Consider the following 21,853-nt stretch of genomic DNA (forward strand, 5'->3'; position numbering starts at 1 on the left):
ATTGATGATGCACCAATCCTATGTCCTTAAGCAGACCCTCCCCCACTCGATCCCAGCTTCTTCCCTTAAGGTTTCTGCGGGGGATCAGGGTTTGTCTGTTTCTTCCTCTGAGGATGTGTCCTCTCAAGAGGAGAAGGATAACGTCAGTCTCTGAGGAGGGGGTCTTTGGTCCCTGTGACAACGGCCCTGTCTCTGGTGGCTGCCTCAGAAGGATCTTGGAGACAGGCAGGCTTGGAAGATGTGAAGGAGGGTGAACTCCATTATCGGCAGTGTGGCTTTTCCATAAAGAGAACTTGCTGTCATTCATTTCACAAGCCTTAGAGTCTTTTAAATATTGCAGACCCGGAGGTTGCTGCATCTCAGGCCTTTAACCCTAAGATGGCCAGTACTCATCATCCATCGAAGGCGTTCCCAGTGCATGAGGCCATTCAGGAATTAATTTCAGCTCAATGGGCGGACCCTGGTGGCGGCTTTAAGGTAGCCAAGGCCTTGTTGCGCCTTTATCCTTCCTAAGGTGGACTCCCTAGTGACAGCAGTCACTAAGAAGACAATGCTACTGTAGAAGGTGGGGTAGCACTGAATGACATTCAGGACAGATGTCTGGAGACCTCTCTGAAGCGTGCCTTTGAAGTGGCCTCCCTGGTGCTCCAGGCTTCCGTTTGTTGATCTTATGTGGCTAAAACCTGTCTTAGCTGGCTCCATTCGGTTCTAGAATCTGACCAGGAATCTACTCTTGCTGGGGCTCCTATGTTCTCTCATATAGATGTTGGCCTCGCCTACCTGGCTGATGCCCTTTATGACTTGGTCTGTTCTTTGGCCAAGCTCATGGCCTTGGCGGTTTACTCTTGGTGCCTGTTGTGGCTCAGTCATTGGTCAGCAGACATGGCCTCTAAGCAACGTCTGATCAAGTTGCCTTTTCTAGGAAAATTGTTATTTAGGGAGGATCTAGAGAAAATTATGAAGGACTTGGGGGGATTCTAAGTTGCCTTTCTGAGGATAAACATAAACCTAATTCGTGGCAGGGATCCTCGAGATCTGAGTTTTGGGAGGCAGGTCAGTATCGACCGAGCCGGTCTTCGGGGTCCTTCCAGCGTTCTCATTTCCAACAGTGATCTTCCTTTCGCTATGACAAGTGAGTGTCAGGAGCCCCTGCTCATCAGGGAATGGCGCCTCGGTCTTCTCAATGATGGGGCACTGGCCCATTCTGCGGGGGAGCAGATCAGGGTTCGGCTCTACCTGTTTCTCCTGGAGTGGATCAAGATCACTTCAGACCAGTGGGCCCTAGATGTGGTGTGGGAAGGTTACAAACTCGATTCTACTCTCGTTACTTTTTTCTGGAGTCCTGCTGTGCCACACGCTTCAAGCGGGCAGCGGTTCTAAGCACTTTGCAAGACCTCCTTCAGTTGGGGGCCATTATTCCCATGCCTCCTCTCGAAGTTCACAAGGGCCACTATTCTGTTTATTTTGTGGTTTCCCAAAAGGGAGGAACCTTTTGACCTATTCTCAATCTAAGGAAGGTGAACAAGTTTTGCAGGTCCAACATTTTCATGTGTAGATGTTGCGAGCCATTATTGCGGCAGTTCAAACTGAAAGCTCTCGACTTGTGGGAAGCTTACTTGCACATCCCAATTTGACAACCTCATCAGAAGTTCTTCAGGTTTGCGGTCTTGGGGTGGCACTTCCAATTTCATGCTCTTTCCTTTGGGCTGGCCACTGTACAGCAAGACATTATTTCATCTCAAGATTTGATAGTATGTCTCCTCTCTGTGTTTGACTCTGAGGCTCAAGGAAGCCATTAATAATCGTTCTCTTCTCACTTTTCTCAGATTTGTCCCAAACAGTCCTAGAGGACTACCCAGATGTAGACTTCCTTCCTCCAGAGTCCTCCACCTAAGTAGAGGAGATCTAGACAAGACTACCTTTCTGATTATCTCCTATGTAAAATGAGTCTTTGCTGAAGTCATCTCTTAGCTGAGATTTATTTAGCACATGGTAAGAGAGGTTCCTTCCCACTGCTGCAGAATGCAGAACTGTGTTTTGGGCAACTTAGAGTTCATTGAAGCTCCAAAAGTCACTTTTGCTATACCAGTGCATGACCTCTAAGAATAACAGCTTCTGATGTGACAGTCTCACATCATTTAGTCCGTCTGTAAAAAATAAACATGAAAGTATATGGTCCAGCCTTTGCATTCCTGGATGGTAGTCAAATTGGCTTTGAAGTAAGCAAGAACATGTAGAGTTTTTTCAGCACAGTGTCTGGTAAAGACCCCAGCCTCTGGGACTATTTTGACAAGAAATTGTTCCAGGGTGCTGTGCTCTTGACCTGCACTGCAGCTTATCGCCTCTTTATGTATATGTATATATCATCTTTCAAAAAGTCTAGAACGTCCTCCACAGCTGCAGTCTGAGCTGATTGCTCTTCTAGCAGAAGTAGATGAGTTTGGCACCTATCATATACAGTGGTGGAAATAAGTATTTGATCCCTTGCTGATTTTGTAAGTTTGCCCACTGACAAAGACATGAGCAGCCCATAATTGAAGGGTAGGTTATTGGTAACAGTGAGAGATAGCACATCACAAATTAAATCCGGAAAATCACATTGTGGAAAGTATATGAATTTATTTGCATTCTGCAGAGGGAAATAAGTATTTAATCCCTCTGGCAAACAAGACCTAATACTTGGTGGCAAAACCCTTGTTGGCAAGCACAGCGGTCAGACGTCTTCTGTAGTTGATGATGAGGTTTGCACACATGTCAGGAGGAATTTTGGTCCACTCCTCTTTGCAGATCATCTCTAAATCATTAAGAGTTCTGGGCTGTCGCTTGGCAACTCGCAGCTTCAGCTCCCTCCATAAGTTTTCAATGGGATTAAGGTCTGGTGACTGGCTAGGCCACTCCATGACCCTAATGTGCTTCTTCCTGAGCCACTCCTTTGTTGCCTTGGCTGTATGTTTTGGGTCATTGTCGTGCTGGAAGACCCAGCCACGACCCATTTTTAAGGCCCTGGCGGAGGGAAGGAGGTTGTCACTCAGAATTGTACGGTACATGGCCCCAACCATTCTCCCATTGATGCGGTGAAGTAGTCCTGTGCCCTTAGCAGAGAAACACCCCCAAAACATAACATTTCCACCTCCATGCTTGACAGTGGGGACGGTGTTCTTTGGGTCATAGGCAGCATTCTCTTCCTCCAAACACGGCGAGTTGAGTTCATGCCAAAGAGCTCAATTTTTGTCTCATCTGACCACAGCACCTTCTCCCAATCACTCTCCGGCATCATCCAGGTGTTCACTGGCAAACTTCAGACGGGCCGTCACATGTGCCTTCCGGAGCAGGGGGACCTTGCGGGCACTGCAGGATTGCAATCCGTTATGTCGTAATGTGTTACCAATGGTTTTCGTGGTGACAGTGGTCCCAGCTGCCTTGAGATCATTGACAAGTTCCCCCCTTGTAGTTGTAGGCTGATTTCTAACCTTCCTCATGATCAAGGATACCCCACGAGGTGAGATTTTGCGTGGAGCCCCAGATCTTTGTCGATTGACAGTCATTTTGTACTTCTTCCATTTTCTTACTATGGCACCAACAGTTGTCTCCTTCTCGCCCAGCGTCTTACTGATGGTTTTGTAGCCCATTCCAGCCTTGTGCAGGTGTATGATCTTGTCCCTGACATCCTTAGACAGCTCCTTGCTCTTGGCCATTTTGTAGAGGTTAGAGTCTGACTGATTCACTGAGTCTGTGGACAGGTGTCTTTCATACAGGTGACCATTGCCGACAGCTGTCTGTCATGCAGGTAACGAGTTGATTTGGAGCATCTACCTGGTCTGTAGGGGCCAGATCTCTTACTGGTTGGTGGGGGATCAAATACTTATTTCCCTCTGCAGAATGCAAATAAATTCATATACTTTCCACAATGTGATTTTCCGGATTTAATTTGTGATGTGCTATCTCTCACTGTTACCAATAACCTACCCTTCAATTATGGGCTGCTCATGTCTTTGTCAGTGGGCAAACTTACAAAATCAGCAAGGGATCAAATACTTATTTCCACCACTGTATGCATAGCAAATCTTTCCATACTTTAGTGACCGACTTCTGACAGCCTCCTCAGAGACAAAACAGTTGGTCTGCTTCAGTGTCTGGGGCTCATAATTAGCTTTGAGAAGTCAGCATTCCAAATGATGAGTAAGATATCATTCATAGGAACTGTTCTGGACAAAATTCAAGCAAAAGCTGCTTTTTTCCCCACCATAATTACAAATAGTTACTGCATGGGGTGACTAAACTGATACAGGGAATGACAGGAGAGGACAAGAACATGTTGGCTCCCCTCCCCTACTCCCCATCTTGTAGGTTTCCACACCTCTTCTACATCAGTTTCACATCTTTATTTCCTTCAAAGTTCATTCCATCTGCCTTTTCATTTCATGGTGCCTCTGGGTAGTTATCATGTATTAACCTCCTGATAAATCCTTTTCCTTTCTCATTGACTCCTGCTTTCCTTCTTTCTTGGACCCAACCATAGCCCCACTAACTGTCACCGACCCTGAGGTGACTTGTGGATTCTATGTTGTCCTCACTGACATCGAGGAGCCTCGGTGACACACTTCTGGCAAAGGCCAAGAAGCATTGTCATCGATCGCCCTCGACACATGGTACCGGGAGCTCCGCGGCATTGAATGATTTGGCACCAGAGAAACATCAACGCTGGGGGGACCGCTCCCCGCTCCATACAGGAGGTGCTGATGCATTAGTCTCCCAGCAGCCAGGACCCAGCTCCTGCATTGATCCTGGCAGCTGTGCAACCAGCACTGAACAGACACCCCAACTTTCCTAGTGTCGGCCATTGATGAGCGCATCCGGGCCTTGCTCCCTGAGCTTCTGGATGGCCTAATGCAGTGGGTTGCGTCTGCGTCAAGGGTGCTCGTGCCTACCCTGCCTACCACTTGGCCCTCAGCCTGTGGTTCGGCCTCCCAGCACCAATGCCGCATTCAGCTCCTGTGTTGACTTTCACCCAAGCGTGGTGGTGGAATCCACTCTCAAAAAGGCCATGAGTTCCAGGGACTATACCTTTGTGCCCCCCTGGTAGAGAAACTAGAACCCTGGATTCTTTTGGGAGGCAGATGTACCAGCCTTGAATTTTCATTTCCCATTTACAATTGTATCAGCTCTTGTCGAGCATCCACTTGCGAAACATGGTGCGCAAGTTGTTGGACCTGGAAAGTTCTTGGCCAGGGTCACTTAGGACACTTTTAATGTGGCATCCAGGATCTCTGCTCAGAGTATAGCAATGTGCAGACTCTCATGGCTCCGTTTCTGATTTGGAAAATTCTGTTCAACAGAAGTTGGCGGATGCACCGTTCTGGGGGAATAACCTTTTTGGAGAGAAAATTGAGGAGTTCGCTGACCAAATCAAAAAATATACTGAGATACCATCTCTTCTATCTCCTGCTGGGCACCTTCTGCATCTACCTCCTCAGCTAGGAGGAATTTTGGCAAACCAAGGAGGGAGTACCTATTGCTATTAGAGGCGTAGGTACAACCCCCTCGGCTCGCCAGCCTGTTCATGTTCAGTCCCAGCGCGCTTATTCATGTCAACGGCACCTACTGTTCCCCTGGCAAAGCAAGGGATGAGCGTTTGACTGGCTCCAGCTGAGCATAGCTGCAATACAAGTGTCTGTCCCGGATGACTTGCCGGTCAGGGAGAGGCAATTAGCACAGGCAAGTACTTGAGAGGAGCTCTCGGCCCTTCTGAAGGCCCATGTGGTCAAGCCCTTTCCACCAGTCGAGGAAGGGCAGGGATTCTATTCCAGGTACTTCCTTGTGCAAAAGAAAATTGGGGGGGGGATGCTGCCCATCCTAGACCTAAGGGCCCTGAACAAATTCCTAGTCCAAGAAAAGTTCAGGATGGTTTCCCTGGGAAACCTTCTCCCAATAATTCAGAGAAATGATTGGCTATGCTCTCTGGACTTGGAGGATGTATATACTCTCATCCCGATACTTCCAGCCCTCTGGAAGTATCTTCGATTTCGGCTGGTAACACATCACTTTCAGTACCACGTGTTGCCTTTTGGCCTCGCGTCAGCTCCCAGGCTCTTCACCAAATGTCTAGTGGTAGTTGTAGTATTGCTACACAGACTGGGAGTCCATGTTTTTCCATATCTTGACGATTGGCTGGTGAAGAGCACCTCTTCAGATGGAGCTCAGGAGTACATGCGAATGACTATTTGGGTGCTCGATCTACTAGGGTTCGTTTTAAACTACCCCGAGTCCCATCTTCGCCCTCTCTAGCGATTTAGAATTCATAGGAGCCCTGCTTGATACATAGAAGATTCAAGCTTATGTTCTGGAGACGGGAGCAGACACTCTTGTCACACTTGCTTCCAAAATTCAAGCCTCTCAGCAGGTCACAACTCGGCAGATGTTGAGATTGTTAGGCCACATGGCTTCCACAATGTATTACACCCGTGACATGGCTTTACATGAGATCAGCTTAATGGACCCTGGCTTCTCAGTGGTATCAAGCCACGGGGAGTCTGGAAGATGTCATCCAAGCATCCCCGGAGCTTATTTGCTCCCTTCAGTGGTGGTCCATTTGATCCAATTTGACTCTGGGACTGCCATTCCAAATTCTTCAGCCACAAAAAGTGCTGACGGATACATCTCTCCTGGGGATGGGGAACTCATATGGATGGACTTCAAACTGAAGGAGCTTTGTCCTCCCAGGAAGTGAATCTTCAGATCAATCTCCTGGAGCTCCGGACAATTTTGAATTCTCTAAAAGCTTTCAGAGATGACTGTCTCACCAAATTGTATTCATCCAAACAGACAATCAGGTTGCAAGGTATTAAACCAACAAGCAGGGGGGCACCGAATCAGGCTGTCTGTCAGGAGGCTGTCTGAATGTGGCATTGGGCTCACCATCATGGCATGTTCCTTTGTGCCATTTATCTGGCTGACAAAAACACCCTGGCTGACAGATTAAGAAGGATAATGCAACCACACAAGTTGTCTCTCAATATTGGCATAGCCAGCAAGATCTTCCAATCGTTGGACACCCCGTGGTGGATCTTTGCCACTCGTATCAAGCACAAGGTTCTTCAGTTCTGTTTCAGTGTTCAGGTCCACGAGAGGCTAGCGTCAGATGCCTTCCTCCTCAGTTGGGGGACGTCTTCTGTATGTGTATCCTCCCATACCTCTACTGGGTAAGACTTTGTTGAAACTCAAGCGAAACCATGATTCTGATTGTGCCGTACTGGCTGCTGCAGATCTGGTTCCCTCTTCTTCTGGAGTTATCCTCTGAAGGACCAGATTGGAGTGTTTTCTGACCTTCATCACACAGAGAGTCCTCTTCTACATCCCAGCCTTCATTCTCTGGCTTTCACATCTTGGACATTGAGAGCTTAGAATTCGCTTCCTTGGGTCTTTCGGAAGGTGTCGCCTGGGTCTTGCTGGCTTTCAGGAAACACTCCAGTAAGAGGTTAAATTCTTTCAAATGGAGGAGGTTTGCCGTCTGGTGTGAGAGCAAAGCCCTAGATCTCCTTGCTTGGACCTACACAGACCCTGCTTAAATACTTTGTGCACCTATCAGAGTCTGGTCTCAAGACCAATTCCGTAAGGGTTCACTTTAGTGTATTTAGTACTTGTCATCAACGTGTAGAAGGTTAAGCCCATCTCTGGACAGCCTCTAGTTCAATTCATGAGAGGTTTGCTTTTGTCAAAGCCCATTGTGAAACCTGCGCCAGTGTCATGGGATCTCAACATTGTTCTCACCCAGCTGATGATAGCTCCTTTTGAGCCACTGAATTCTTGCCATCTGAAGTACTTGACCTGGAAAATCATTTTCTTGGTGGCTAATTCAACTTGTAGAGTCAGTGAGCTTAAGGCCTTAGTGGTGGAAGCAACTTTTAGGTTTCATCACAACAGAGTAGTCCTCCGCACTTACCCAAATTCCTGCCTAAATTGGTGTCGAGGTTTCATCTGAACCAGTCAGTTGTCTTGCCAACATTCTTTCCTCAACTTCATGCCCATCCTGGCGAGAGCATCTTGTACACCTTAGATTGGAAGAGATCATTGGCCTACTACTTGGAGAAGACCAGGCCCCACAGACAGTCCACCCAACTTTTTAGTTCTTTTGATCCCAACAGGATGGGTGTCTCCATTTCTAATTGGCTGGCAGATTGTATTTCCTTCACTTATGCCCAGGCTGGGCTGGCCCTAGAGGGTCATGTTACAACTCATAATGTCAGAGCCATGGCTGTGTCGGTAGCCCATTTAAGGTCAGGCTGCATTGAAGAAACTTGCAAGGCTGCGATGTGGTCTTCAGTCCACACATTCATCTCGTTACTGCCTTGAGCAGGATACTCAACATGACTGTCAGTTTGGACAGACAGTGAACGCAAGTGCCACCTTTCATCTGTTTGGGATCTAGAATCCAACTCCCCCCCCCCCCCCCCCCCCCCCAGGCTTCTTTTATTCTGTTCAAGGCTGCACTCTCATTCAGCTTGTATATAGTTTCAGCTTAATCTCTGTAATGTCCTTGCCATTGCAAGGCCCGACTGACTAATGTTTGGTGGGGTTTTTTTTTGGTGAGCCTGGATGCTAGAGATACCCCACTTGTGAGAATCTGTGTCTGCTTGTCCTCGGAGAAAGTGGTGATACTTATCTGTAGCAGTATAAAACTGAGGAGACCACCTTCTTGAGATAGATGGGAAGGCAGTAGTGCATGCGCTGTGGAGTGTGGCTTTTGCTGCAAGTCCCGGACTGTGCGTTGTGGGTCGGTTTTACCCACTTGTGAGAATATAAAGCCTGCTGTCCTCAGAGAACACCTGCTACAGGTAAGTATCTTCACTTTTTTAGGTAATGGGGCAGTCTTGTCCAAGTTGTTGGTATTTAACAAAATTCCAATTTTTATTATTTCTTCTATCTGTTGTATCATTAATTAATGACTTATCGACCCTGTTCCAAAATTCAGCTAAATCTTTTACCCCTTAAGTACTGAACTACTTTGTTTCCTTTTTTTTTTAAATGATTCCTCCGTCTCATCACACAATTCAGTAATTAATAGAAGAAAAAGAACCAGGTGAAGACAAATGGCTAGCACAGTTTCCAGATCTCAATCCAGTTGAGAATTTATGGCATAAGGTGTCACTGGAAATAACCTAAGTTAAGCCAGTGAACAAAAGAAACTTATTTTTCTCTTGCTGCTGCCTGAAACTGTCATCACTCAGGAACAACTCCTGAAGTTGGTGCACTCCATGCCAGAGAGGTGCTGACAGACAGCCTTTCTTCTTCCCTTTTTTTAAAAATAATTATTAAAAGCAAAAACTGTTCAAATGGCCTTTTTCAGGGAGGAGTGGCCTAGTGGTTAGGGTGGTGGACTTTGGTCCTGGGGAACTGAGGAAGTGAGTTCGAGTCCCGGCACAGGCAGCTCCTTGTGACTTTGGGCAAGTCACTTAACCCTCCATTGCCCCATGTAAGCCGCATTGAGCCTGCCATGAGTGGGAAAGCGCGGGGTACAAATATAACAAAAAATAAATAAAAAGTAATTCCTAGAAGAGATTAAATCAGTATGCCCAGTAGTAGTTGTATTGTTTAACTGCAATTCCAATACATGTAGCTTTGCTGGCGGTGGTTCATTGATGATTCTGTGGTGGTTTTTTTTTGTGTATTAGTATTTTGATTATCTGTTGATATTTTGATGTTTTTGTATTTCCTTTCAATTGTATAGAGTTCTTTTCTGTAGTTTTGTTTTCTTTTGTAAACCGCTTTGACCTCACCTATGTAAAGGCAGTATACCAAGTGGAGAAATAAGCATATGTGTTGCATTGCACAGCAGACAAAGATCTGGGGCTCCACGCAAAATCTCACCTCGTGGGGTATCCTTGATCATGAGGAAGGTTAGAAATCAGCCTACAACTACAAGGGGGGAACTTGTCAATGATCTCAAGGCAGCTGGGACCACTGTCACCACGAAAACCATTGGTAACACATTACGACATAACGGATTGCAATCCTGCAGTGCCCGCAAGGTCCCCCTGCTCCGGAAGGCACATGTGACTGCCCGTCTGAAGTTTGCCAGTGAACACCTGGATGATGCCGAGAGTGATTGGGAGAAGGTGCTGTGGTCAGATGAGACAAAAATTGAGCTCTTTGGCATGAACTCAACTCGCCGTGTTTGGAGGAAGAGAAATGCTGCCTATGACCCAAAGAACACCGTCCCCACTGTCAAGCATGGAGGTGGAAATGTTATGTTTTGGGGGTGTTTCTCTGCTAAGGGCACAGGACTACTTCACCGCATCAATGGGAGAATGGATGGGGCCATGTACCGTACAATTCTGAGTGACAACCTCCTTCCCTCCGCCAGGGCCTTAAAAATGGGTCGTGGCTGGGTCTTCCAGCACGACAATGACCCAAAACATACAGCCAAGGCAACAAAGGAGTGGCTCAGGAAGAAGCACATTAGGGTCATGGAGTGGCCTAGCCAGTCACCAGACCTTAATCCCATTGAAAACTTATGGAGGGAGCTGAAGCTGCGAGTTGCCAAGCGACAGCCCAGAACTCTTAATGATTTAGAGATGATCTGCAAAGAGGAGTGGACCAAAATTCCTCCTGACATGTGTGCAAACCTCATCATCAACTACAGAAGACGTCTGACCGCTGTGCTTGCCAACAAGGGTTTTGCCACCAAGTATTAGGTCTTGTTTGCCAGAGGGATTAAATACTTATTTCCCTCTGCAGAATGCAAATAAATTCATATACGTTCCACAATGTGATTTTCCGGATTTAATTTGTGATGTGCTATCTCTCACTGTTACCAATAACCTACCCTTCAATTATGGGCTGCTCATGTCTTTGTCAGTGGGCAAACTTACAAAATCAGCAAGGGATCAAATACTTATTTCCACCACTGTATAGACAAGTCTCATTCCCCCCCCCCCCCCCCCCCCCCCCCCCGGAGCAAATAGCATGTTGACATTCTGATAGAAATTTATAGTTGGAAAGAATGCACAGTTGAGTTTTGATAGTAATCATCTGCATTGTCTTGAAATTCTGGAAAAAAAATTGCCATACTAGCACGCAATCCTAGAAGATTTGTTTTTTGACAAGGTGATGTAAAACTTTTTCATAGTACCGTAAGAGTGTATGATGATTGTGGGAAAATACAAATTTTTTGATTGTCCTGTGTTGACTATGCAAGTGTCTAACTTATCTGAACCAATTCTTTTTGTTTGTGGTTATACTAGACCTGATTCATGGTATTCACCTTGTTATAAGCGATAGATCTATTTGGCTTGTTTTAGTTGAATTTTTGAAGAAATCCAACAATAGGACCAGTACAGCAGGGAGCATTCTAATTCCTTCGAGTAAAAGATACAGTGAAATAATAGTTGATAAAACGATGGGTTGTGTATAGTATTTTTAAAAAGTACTACTGGGGAAAATCTTTCAGCAGTTGTCAAATTCATAGACTACTTAAGTAGGAAAAGTAAGAAAAATATTTTGTGTAAAAGCTAATGTACTATGTTTCTCTTTTTGTTTTTCAGATGGTATACCTCAGGTTTACTATTTTGGTCCTTGTGGCAAATACAATGCCATGGTGCTAGAACTGTTGGGACCCAGTTTGGAAGACTTGTTTGACCTCTGTGATAGAACGTTTTCACTAAAAACTGTGCTTATGATAGCCATACAATTGGTGAGTTAATATCTGTAGAAGAGGTATTCATAGAGGAGTTTCATAGTAGATTGTGTTGGTATTTCAAATATGTTTAGATTGCATTTAAATTATGGATTAAACTAGATATCAGTATAAGACAGCAGTTCTCAGGCCAGTCCTCAGTACACCTTCAGTTTGGGGTTTCAGGATGTCCACATTCAATATGCTTGAGATAGATTTGCATACAGTGAAGACAGTACATCCAAATTCTTTGTGGATATCCTGAAAATCCAACTGACAAGTGTGCCTGAGGATTGGGTTGCAAACCACTGTTATAACAGGATCTTTTGAAAAAGAGTAAGTGAAAATGCTATGATGCATTTATTTTGTCCCCAAGCACTATTAATATGTAAGATATGAACTGAAGATATCTGCTTTCTTCGTATCAGGTGTCCAATGGCGGTGTCACCACAAAATCTGTGCAGGATTGTAAGATTTTTGCGACAGGGAATTTGATTGTTTTTAATCCTAAAAAAACACATTTCCATCCCCCCCCCCCCCCAAATCACTTATCTTATGGTCATATACTTGATTCTTGACTTTGTCCTGCTCCAGAGGAACTGTACATTTCATAGAGCCACCGGCTTGAAACTGATTATGCAAGATGTTTGTTCATGGGGGGGAAGTTTTATTTTTTTTTTTCATTGTCTATAGGCCTATTATATCAGCAAAGAGGAGAGGCTAGTACTGTAGCTCAAAAGTTCAGATGAAATAAAGGTTTATTTTCCAAATCATAAAACACCAACACCTAGCCATAGTCCAAATCCAACGTGGCCATGTTTCATCCGCAAAAGGGATGCATCAGCTGTAGTGCATTTTCCAAATGAAAGAAATTTGCATATGGTATAAATTTGCTTCCAGAAAATAGTATTTCATAGTAACACTAGCCGTTGAGCCCGTAAAAACGGGCTAGTAAAGCCTCCCCCCCGGATAGGTCGCCACCGCCACTCCTCCACCCGGGCTGGGTACCTGGCTTCACTATTCAAACCGCCGGAACGAAGCACACAGCTCATCTGAGCTGCCGTCAGCCTTCCTTCTTCTCTGCGTGTGTTCCGCCCTCGTGTGACGTAACGTTGGCGAGGGCAGGATACAGGCAGGTAAGGAAGGCCAACGGCAGCTCAGATGAGTTGTTTGATGCGTTCTGGCGGTTTGAATAGTGAAGCCAGGTACCTGGGCCTGGTAGAGGGTGGGTGGCGGCGGCGACTCTGGGTGGGTGGGGGGAGCGGTAGCGGCAATCCTGAGGGAGGGGGGAGTGGTGGCAACGGCGGTTCCCTCACTTGCAGGTGCGCAGGTTCCCTCTCTGTCACGCTCCCGTCATCATGTATTGACGCGGGGGCGGGACAGAGAGGGTCTCTACTGCGTAAAATTTGCGAGTGAGTACGTCTCTTGCCATTTATATGTTTGATAGTAAATGATGGCAGATGAAAACCTTCATGGTCTCTCCAGTCTGCCCAGCAGTCACATTCATTATCAATTCATAATTGATTGAACCAACAATTCAATAGTAGTATTAGTTTTACTTGCTAAGTTCCACATGTTGAAGTCTTCCACTCCCCCACCAAGATATACAGCACCTGCACGCATAGCATACAATATGAATATGGTATAAAATATGCATACTTGATCCTGATCTGTCCTTGCCATTTTTCAGGGCTCGGACTGTAAAATCCTACTTAGCACTGGCCCTACTTCCCAACTGCTGGAATTGCCATCGCCCACTCCAGTGCATCCTCACCTGTCTTGCCATATACAGGACACAGACCATATAAGTCTGTCTGGCATTGGCCTCGCTTCCCCACTGCTGAAGTTGCTGTCTAAGCACCACTCCTGCCTATCGTAAATTAACTCACATCTGTTGATGTGTTAAGTTTTATTTTGATACTATCCTCTTTTTATTTAGGGTTCAGTCGTGTTTATCCCATGTGTGTTTGAATTCTGTCACTGTTTGTCTCCACCACTTCAAAAAGAGAGAGCCTGTGAAACTCATAGTTTGCCAGTTGCATTATATGTTAAGAGTTAAAACTGAGTCCAGAGGATTTGATCTGCAAGTTAGTGGCTGAGTCTGGGACTCTAGAGATATATCATGGGGGAATTTGGATACTATCTTGGTAGCTGTCCAATGCTAATTTGACCTAGGGTTTTACCCTTCCATATCCTTATTTACCAAACTGCATTGAACTATACTTTTACTCTGGACTAAGACACATGCCTAAAGAGCTCTCTGGTCTTTCTACCTCACAAAAGCTACATCAGGATACTAAATCTGAGCAGTTCTACATGCTTGAAAGGCTTTCACAAATCAGATGGCCAGCCAAATTGTTTTAGTTCAGGTAGCGAGGAGGACTTGTTCTACCTGAACAGAATGAAGTATAAGCTCCATCCTGTTATGTGGGGGAGATGTTTTTGTATGGTTCTGGTTCATCTCTCTTGAGGCATTTGTAGGATCCAAACACCTAGCAGGAAAAGACAACATCCTGGCAGGCAAATACAAAGTAATTCTAGGGTGCCTAAATTTGTAGCCAAAAATGGGCCCACTCAGATGTACACCAGTGTTTTATGAAGTGTGTGTAGGTGGAGACACACTTTATAAAATAGGTATATATACAGGAGTAAACGTATGTGCTCACTTGGGTTGGGGGGTGGCACTGGTATCTGTATGCATCTGTGTGTAGTTGTATGTACCCATATGTGCTGACATGGAAGGCACTCTACTTATGGCTGTGAGACCCAGCTGTTCCAAGTGCCTGGCCAGAGGTGGGACAAGAGAGAAGATATGCATGGCCTGGGAAAGGCTGCCAGAGTGTTGATGAAAGAGCCTCCTACCCCAGAAAAGTAAGTGCCAGATATGGAAAGAAGGGACTAGGGGCCAGATATGGAAACAAGGGACTAGGTCAGAAGTATATGGTAAACAGATATGTCTGACAGTGTCTCCGTGGTATAAAAAAAGGCCCGTAGATAGGAGGTGACCCGTAAACAAAATATCACCACTTACTGAGAACATGATCTCATTGGGGTTGGTGAAAGGAAATTGAGTGAAGGCTATAAGAAGACAAGTTAGGAAGGAGTCGTCACACCAATGAAGGAGTGTGCATAGGTCTGACAGCACATGTATCTGTTGGTGAAGGGGAAGGCCAAATTTGTTATCCAACTGCCTGGGCCACAAGCCATATCCATGTTCAGACATTTGTCTCTGAGGCTCAAAGTAGTGAGAGAGGAGCCTGAAAGAGGGGGAGAAGGGTTGCAATCTGGGTGCCTATTGCCATCTCTGAAGGAGTTGCACCTTTCAGATGTAGGAGAGGGTAGGTGAAGGAGGGAGTTTATGTGGCAACACAACTGTTCCATGAAGGGCCCAACTACCAAGCTGGATACTGCATTGCCATGTTCTTTGCTTCCAGCACCATATTGAAGTCTTAGCTAGGACCTTTATCAGCATCACACGGGAGGAGATAGAAAAGGAAGTGCAAGTGGCTGACGTGTAACAGAGCATGTTGCTACAACAAAGGGAAAGGATTGTGCTTTGGCTACAAGAGCTATCTTGTTGCCTGATATGCATGTACTTCCACAAAATATCAGTATGACATTGAGCACACATACATGCTCTGAATTCAAGTGCCACTTTTCATTTACCAGAGGCTACAGTGGCTCTGCAGAAGGGACCTCTCTAATTCACTTGTGTGACTCACACTGTCTCTCCCTCTCTCTCTGTGCAGATTGAGGATCTGAAAAAGAGGACCAGACTCCTGCATCTGTTTTGACAGGATTGGCTGGAGGAGGAAGCAGATCAGTACCAAACCTTCACATATCGTTCCACAATTGTAGAATAGCCAACTGAATGCATATAACCAGCCCTTCCTTAGCAGCTAGTAGCATGTCTAGCATCAAGCTATCAGAGTAGGAGCTCACTTCCCTCATATGCTAGCTGAAAGAACAAGATGCACACCAGCTAACAGGTTTCAGCCACCTATCTGAAACATCTGAACCACCTATAGGGTATTCACGACATTGTTTCTCCCACCTCGGCTCACTAGTTGCTGATCCTGTTTTGGCCAAAATGTAAGTAGGTCCATGGCTTTAGCACTCAACCACATGGACTCTCACTGTCTGAGTATCAGACCCCTCTCCTTCAGCTATGTCTGTACACCCTGAGTAGCTTGTGGAAATCTGTCCAGTGAGCGTTCACAACACAGCAAACTGTGTTCCTCTCCTGTACACATCCCACCTGCTAGGGAAATGCCACTGCATGGGTGATTTAATAATGGATAGTCAACGATGGCACCAGTCTCTGTGCTATTGTTCATTCTTATACATCTAATTGCTGTTTTTTCCTCCCCATATCCACAGACCAGCAGGACCTCCTTGGAATGCAGGCATAGCCCTAGGCCTCATCCAACACCCAGGCATCAGACAACTAGGATCCAGTTGGGGCTGCGCCAGTGCTTCCCTTCAACTCCTGCTCATCTCACCTCTTCCTCCCTCCCTTACCTCTCCTCCCTGCATGTCTCCTAAATGTCACTCCAGGAGGTGGTGATGGTGTTAAATACAGATATCCAGCTGCCCCACAAGCAGTCAATGCGACATTCCTTATGGTATCTGGGGGGGTGCAGCCTCAGCTGCCACCCAAAGTGCCACTGAATGGACCAGAGACTAAGGGTCATTGATGAGACGACAGAGAGGATGCCACTCATTCAGAGGTGATTACTTGAGATACTTATGCTCCTGATGTTCAACTTTGAACAAGCTGACATCCACCACATGCCCTCTCATGATGTCCTCTAGCCCTGCCACCTCCTGACATCTGTCCATCTCCCTGGGATGACCTGCTTTCATCAGTTCCCCATCTCCTCTCCTCGCTTAAAATGAATTACTATAAAACAAACAAAACAAGAGTTTTTGCATTTGTATTTCAATTGACTTGTGTGTTATTGCTGGTGTATAGTTCCCCACTCTGTTTTTCATTGTCCACATGCACTCTCACTGGAAGGTAGCCACTACTTCATGGCATGTCTGATAGAGAAAGCATTCTATTCTATTCTATTTCTTCTACTCTGCAATTACCCCAATTAGAGTTCTGTGTAGTTTACAAAAGATAAACGGGGCATTCTCAGGAGCTACAAATTTTATTAAATTTAAAGTCATTTTTTATCTAATACATACATTGAAAATAAAAAAAATGTTTAAGAAGTTTAGGAAACACACCATAGCTAAATATCATCCTAATTTTGACTGGTAATTGGTTCCACCATTTGGCAGCTTGGTATTGGAAAGCGGCTGAGAACAGATTTATACACTACACCTTTGGGACTAGGGTATGATAACTGTGAAAAGAGCAAGACTTTTTAAAATCTATTTCAATCCGGTAATAAAATCAAATTTGCCATGTAAGCTGCAGTATCACCATATATTATCAGAAAAGTAAAAGCACAACTTAAAGATAGACCAGGAAGCCAGTACAGTTTGACAAACAATGGTGTTAACTCTCTTATATTTTGACTTTGAAAAAATCAGTCTGCTGCCATATTCTGCGGCATCTGGAGTTCACTGCAAACACTGATATTGCAGCCTATATACATATCAGATTACAATAATGTGTGGTAAAATCAAGGTTTGTACTAAAATGCTAAAACTTTCTTGTTGAAAACAGTTCCTCACTCATCTTAATTTTCTTAGTATCCCAAATACCTTTCCGATGATATCCTTAGTATGTTGATAAAAAGTCAGAAATCTAACATAACCCCCAAGATTTTCACATTGGTTTCTACTTTAAGTGTCTGATTCTCCACAATTAATTGAAGACTAAGGTTATTATATACTGTTCCTAATATCAAGAATTTTGTTTTCTTTGTTTAATTTCAGACAATGGATACATCCATTGTTCCACTACATGTATACTCTTCTTCACATCCTCAGCAATATTCCTAATCTAGTAAATGGAATATAAATTGTGATATCATCAGTATAACTGAAACAGTGAACTCCCAGTTTTGAAAAGATGGCACCCAGAGATGACATATGTTAAACAGTATTGGAGACAGTGGGGACCCCTGAGGTCACCCCACAAGTTGCTCCCCACTCCTCTGAGAGTTTGATGTTAATTTTTACTTTATAAGTTCTTAAAGAAAAGCCAGAAACCACTTGCTTACTTTGTCCCCTATACCAGTATACTGCAAGATTTCCATCATAATTGTATGATCAACTAAGTCAAAGGTGCTTGACAGATCAAATTGCAGTAATACCTGCCTACGTTTACTGATATGATTTCTGATTTCAGTTATAAGGGAGCCTATTGATCTACTATAATAAAACGCACCCTCAACGTTCTGAGGACACTGACGTCACAGCAGGCACTCACACACCGGTTCGTAAGTTCATGGTGGTGAAGCCACAACACTCACCATGTCTGCATGCCCCGCCCTCGCGTCACACGTGATGACGTCGAGGGCGGAACACGAAAACAAGGCAAATCAACGTACGGGGAGCAGTCTACTCCTCCCTTTCCAACAAATCCCAGCCGCAAATGACGACGTGCCCATCGCCCCGCCCCTTTCAAGGTACCGGGCCCGCCCCCGGTACCATACTCTTCCCCTCATCACCTTCCCTCCCCCTGTCACCTCCCATCCCCTTACGCCACTATCCCTGGTGGTCTAGCGGTACCTGTTCGCTCGGGCAGGAACGAAGGAACCCCCGCTTTCCTGCCCGGAGCGCTGCTGCTAGCTGCCTGGCTGCATCGTGTCTGAGTCTGGCTCTCGGTGAACCAAAATGGCTGCCGAGAGTTGAAGCTGCTTCGCGAGACTTCAACTCTCGGCGGCCATTTTGAAACGCTGAGAGCCGGACTCCCACACGATGCAGCAAGGAAGCTAGCAGCACCGCTACGTGCAGGAAAGAGGGGGCTCTTTCTTTCTTGCCCCGACCGAACAGGTACCTCTAGACCACCGGGGAGACAAGCGTAAGGGGAGGGGAAGGGAGTCCGGTGCCGGCTAGGGCCCGTTTCATCAGCGGCAGAAACAGGCCTTTTTTACTATTGTTTCTATATTGTACAGTCTACTGAAACCTGATTTTGTGATATGTAACAAATCAAATTGATCTAGATATTTTACCATTTGGGTAGCCACAATACCTTCCATAACTTTTGCTGTTAGAGGGATTGGTGTGATAAACTACCGCCCTGGAGTTAACTTTTGTATCTTTAGGAATTGATGTTAATATAACATTACCTAGATATTCAGAGTGAAATCCTTCTCTAAATTTTCCCAGTCCAATTCACTAATACTGATAAATATGTGGAAGAGATCCCTGTCATCAAAAAGACGGGGCATTATGAGACAGGAGGCAACCCAAGCATGCTGTAGGTGAGTCACACTGGCTCTACAGGCTAACCCTCAACGTTTTCTGAACTCTGAGCTGGGTCACATGAACCAGTGCTGAAGAGGGGGGCAGTAGCTGACATAGAAGCAGAAATCAGTGCCCTCTTTGATGCAAGTAATGCTTGTTCTTCTACTGCAAGGCTGCAGATGAATATATTTCATCTTTTTGTTCTTGGTTCAGTTAGAACTAAATAAGTAATATACAGTGGTGGAAATAAGTATTTGATCCCTTGCTGATTTTGTAAGTTTGCCCACTGACAAAGACATGAGCAGCCCATAATTGAAGGGTAGGTTATTGGTAACAGTGAGAGATAGCACATCACAAATTAAATCCGGAAAATCACATTGTGGAAAGTATATGAATTTATTTGCATTCTGCAGAGGGAAATAAGTATTTGATCCCCCACCAACCAGTAAGAGATCTGGCCCCTACAGACCAGGTAGATGCTCCAAATCAACTCGTTACCTGCATGACAGACAGCTGTCGGCAATGGTCACCTGTATGAAAGACACCTGTCCACAGACTCAGTGAATCAGTCAGACTCTAACCTCTACAAAATGGCCAAGAGCAAGGAGCTGTCTAAGGATGTCAGGGACAAGATCATACACCTGCACAAGGCTGGAATGGGCTACAAAACCATCAGTAAGACGCTGGGCGAGAAGGAGACAACTGTTGGTGCCATAGTAAGAAAATGGAAGAAGTACAAAATGACTGTCAATCGACAAAGATCTGGGGCTCCACGCAAAATCTCACCTCGTGGAGTATCGTTGATCATGAGGAAGGTTAGAAATCAGCCTACAACTACAAGGGGGGAACTTGTCAATGATCTCAAGGCAGCTGGGACCACTGTCACCACGAAAACCATTGGTAACACATTACGACATAACGGATTGCAATCCTGCAGTGCCCGCAAGGTCCCCCTGCTCCAGAAGGCACATGTGACGGCCCGTCTGAAGTTTGCCAGTGAACACCTGGATGATGCCGAGAGTGATTGGGAGAAGGTGCTGTGGTCAGATGAGACAAAAATTGAGCTCTTTGGCATGAACTCAACTCGCCGTGTTTGGAGGAAGAGAAATGCTGCCTATGACCCAAAGAACACCGTCCCCACTGTCAAGCATGGAGGTGGAAATGTTATGTTTTGGGGGTGTTTCTCTGCTAAGGGCACAGGACTACTTCACCGCATCAATGGGAGAATGGATGGGGCCATGTACCGTACAATTCTGAGTGACAACCTCCTTCCCTCCGCCAGGGCCTTAAAAATGGGTCGTGGCTGGGTCTTCCAGCACGACAATGACCCAAAACATACAGCCAAGGCAACAAAGGAGTGGCTCAGGAAGAAGCACATTAGGGTCATGGAGTGGCCTAGCCAGTCACCAGACCTTAATCCCATTGAAAATTTATGGAGGGAGCTGAAGCTGCGAGTTGCCAAGCGACAGCCCAGAACTCTTAATGATTTAGAGATGATCTGCAAAGAGGAGTGGACCAAAATTCCTCCTGACATGTGTGCAAACCTCATCATCAACTACAGAAGACGTCTGACCGCTGTGCTTGCCAACAAGGGTTTTGCCACCAAGTATTAGGTCTTGTTTGCCAGAGGGATTAAATACTTATTTCCCTCTGCAGAATGCAAATAAATTCATATACTTTCCACAATGTGATTTTCCGGATTTAATTTGTGATGTGCTATCTCTCACTGTTACCAATAACCTACCCTTCAATTATGGGCTGCTCATGTCTTTGTCAGTGGGCAAACTTACAAAATCAGCAAGGGATCAAATACTTATTTCCACCACTGTATATATTCTCTTAAGATGAAACCTAAAGTGCTTAAAGTCGGAACATCAATGTTTGAGTGTTGAATTCCCCAGTTAAAAGGAAATTGTTATTTAAGGAATTAAGTTGGTTATCCTTAGAGATTGTGTTGAAACCCAACTTAGGAAAAGTGGGGAAAAAATATTATACTATAAAGACAACTACTTAGTGTTTTTCAGTTCTAATGAGGAAGGAACTAGAAACATCCCCTTTCAACATACTACGTCCATCATACTACATCCATCCTGTAACACTGGTCAATATGCATGCGCCTAGTAGTAACCAAAATCCTTTTTTGGGCTGATTTAAAGGGTAAACTTGACTTAGTCTCTCAAGGCCATTTACTTTTGGGTGGGGATTTCAGTTTGGTTTTCCATCCAGATGGGAATAGGTCCTCAGGACACCAATTGCAGCATATGGGAGCTTGTTTAACCTTACACAAATTATTAAAATCTGCAATTTACTGATCTTTGGAAGGTTCAGAATATAGGGTCCAGGGCTTATTCCTATTACTCTACGGTTCATGACAGCTATTCTAGAATTGATATATTCCTAGGAGGCTGTTTTTGTCTCCCCAAACTTGCCTAAAATAGACATGCACCCATTGGGGGGAAGGGTGCTCTCTTTCTTGGGGTCTCCCTAAACAGGGCCTCTCCTTTTGCTGACTAAATGAATTCCTTTTGAAAGATACGGTAATTTAGTAAATTTTGAACTGTGTTCAATCTAGTGATACTGGAGAGGTTAGCAATACTGTCCTCTTCAAAGATATGAAAGCAGTCATAAGGGGAGTGTTGATAAAATGGGGAGCCAAAAAGAAAAGTTAAGGAGGATGTATATACACAGAATCTTGCTTCCATAGAAGGCCAGGGCCCTTAAAATAGAATTTACTAAAATTCAAGGAGAACTGCACCGTATTCAATTAGATGATACTGAATTCCAACTTAGGTTAGTACAACAGCAATATTTTGA

At 45.1% G+C, this 21,853-nt stretch overlaps 1 protein-coding gene across 10 annotated transcripts in view; it reads left to right on the forward strand.

Annotated features, from left to right (window-relative positions):
- The window catches only part of CSNK1G3 (casein kinase 1 gamma 3), a 326,900-nt gene that overhangs the window by 111,035 nt on the left and 194,012 nt on the right, over positions 1–21,853 (forward strand). For all 10 annotated transcript variants that reach the window (XM_030193547.1, XM_030193551.1, XM_030193549.1 and 7 more), the window contains one exon: positions 11,541–11,689. In XM_030193547.1, coding sequence (XP_030049407.1) covers positions 11,541–11,689 — 149 coding nt within the window. The remainder of the gene's footprint in view (positions 1–11,540; positions 11,690–21,853) is intronic.

This window comes from Microcaecilia unicolor, chromosome 2 (genome assembly GCF_901765095.1).
Source record: "Microcaecilia unicolor chromosome 2, aMicUni1.1, whole genome shotgun sequence".
NCBI classification, from domain to species: Eukaryota; Metazoa; Chordata; class Amphibia; order Gymnophiona; family Siphonopidae; genus Microcaecilia; species Microcaecilia unicolor.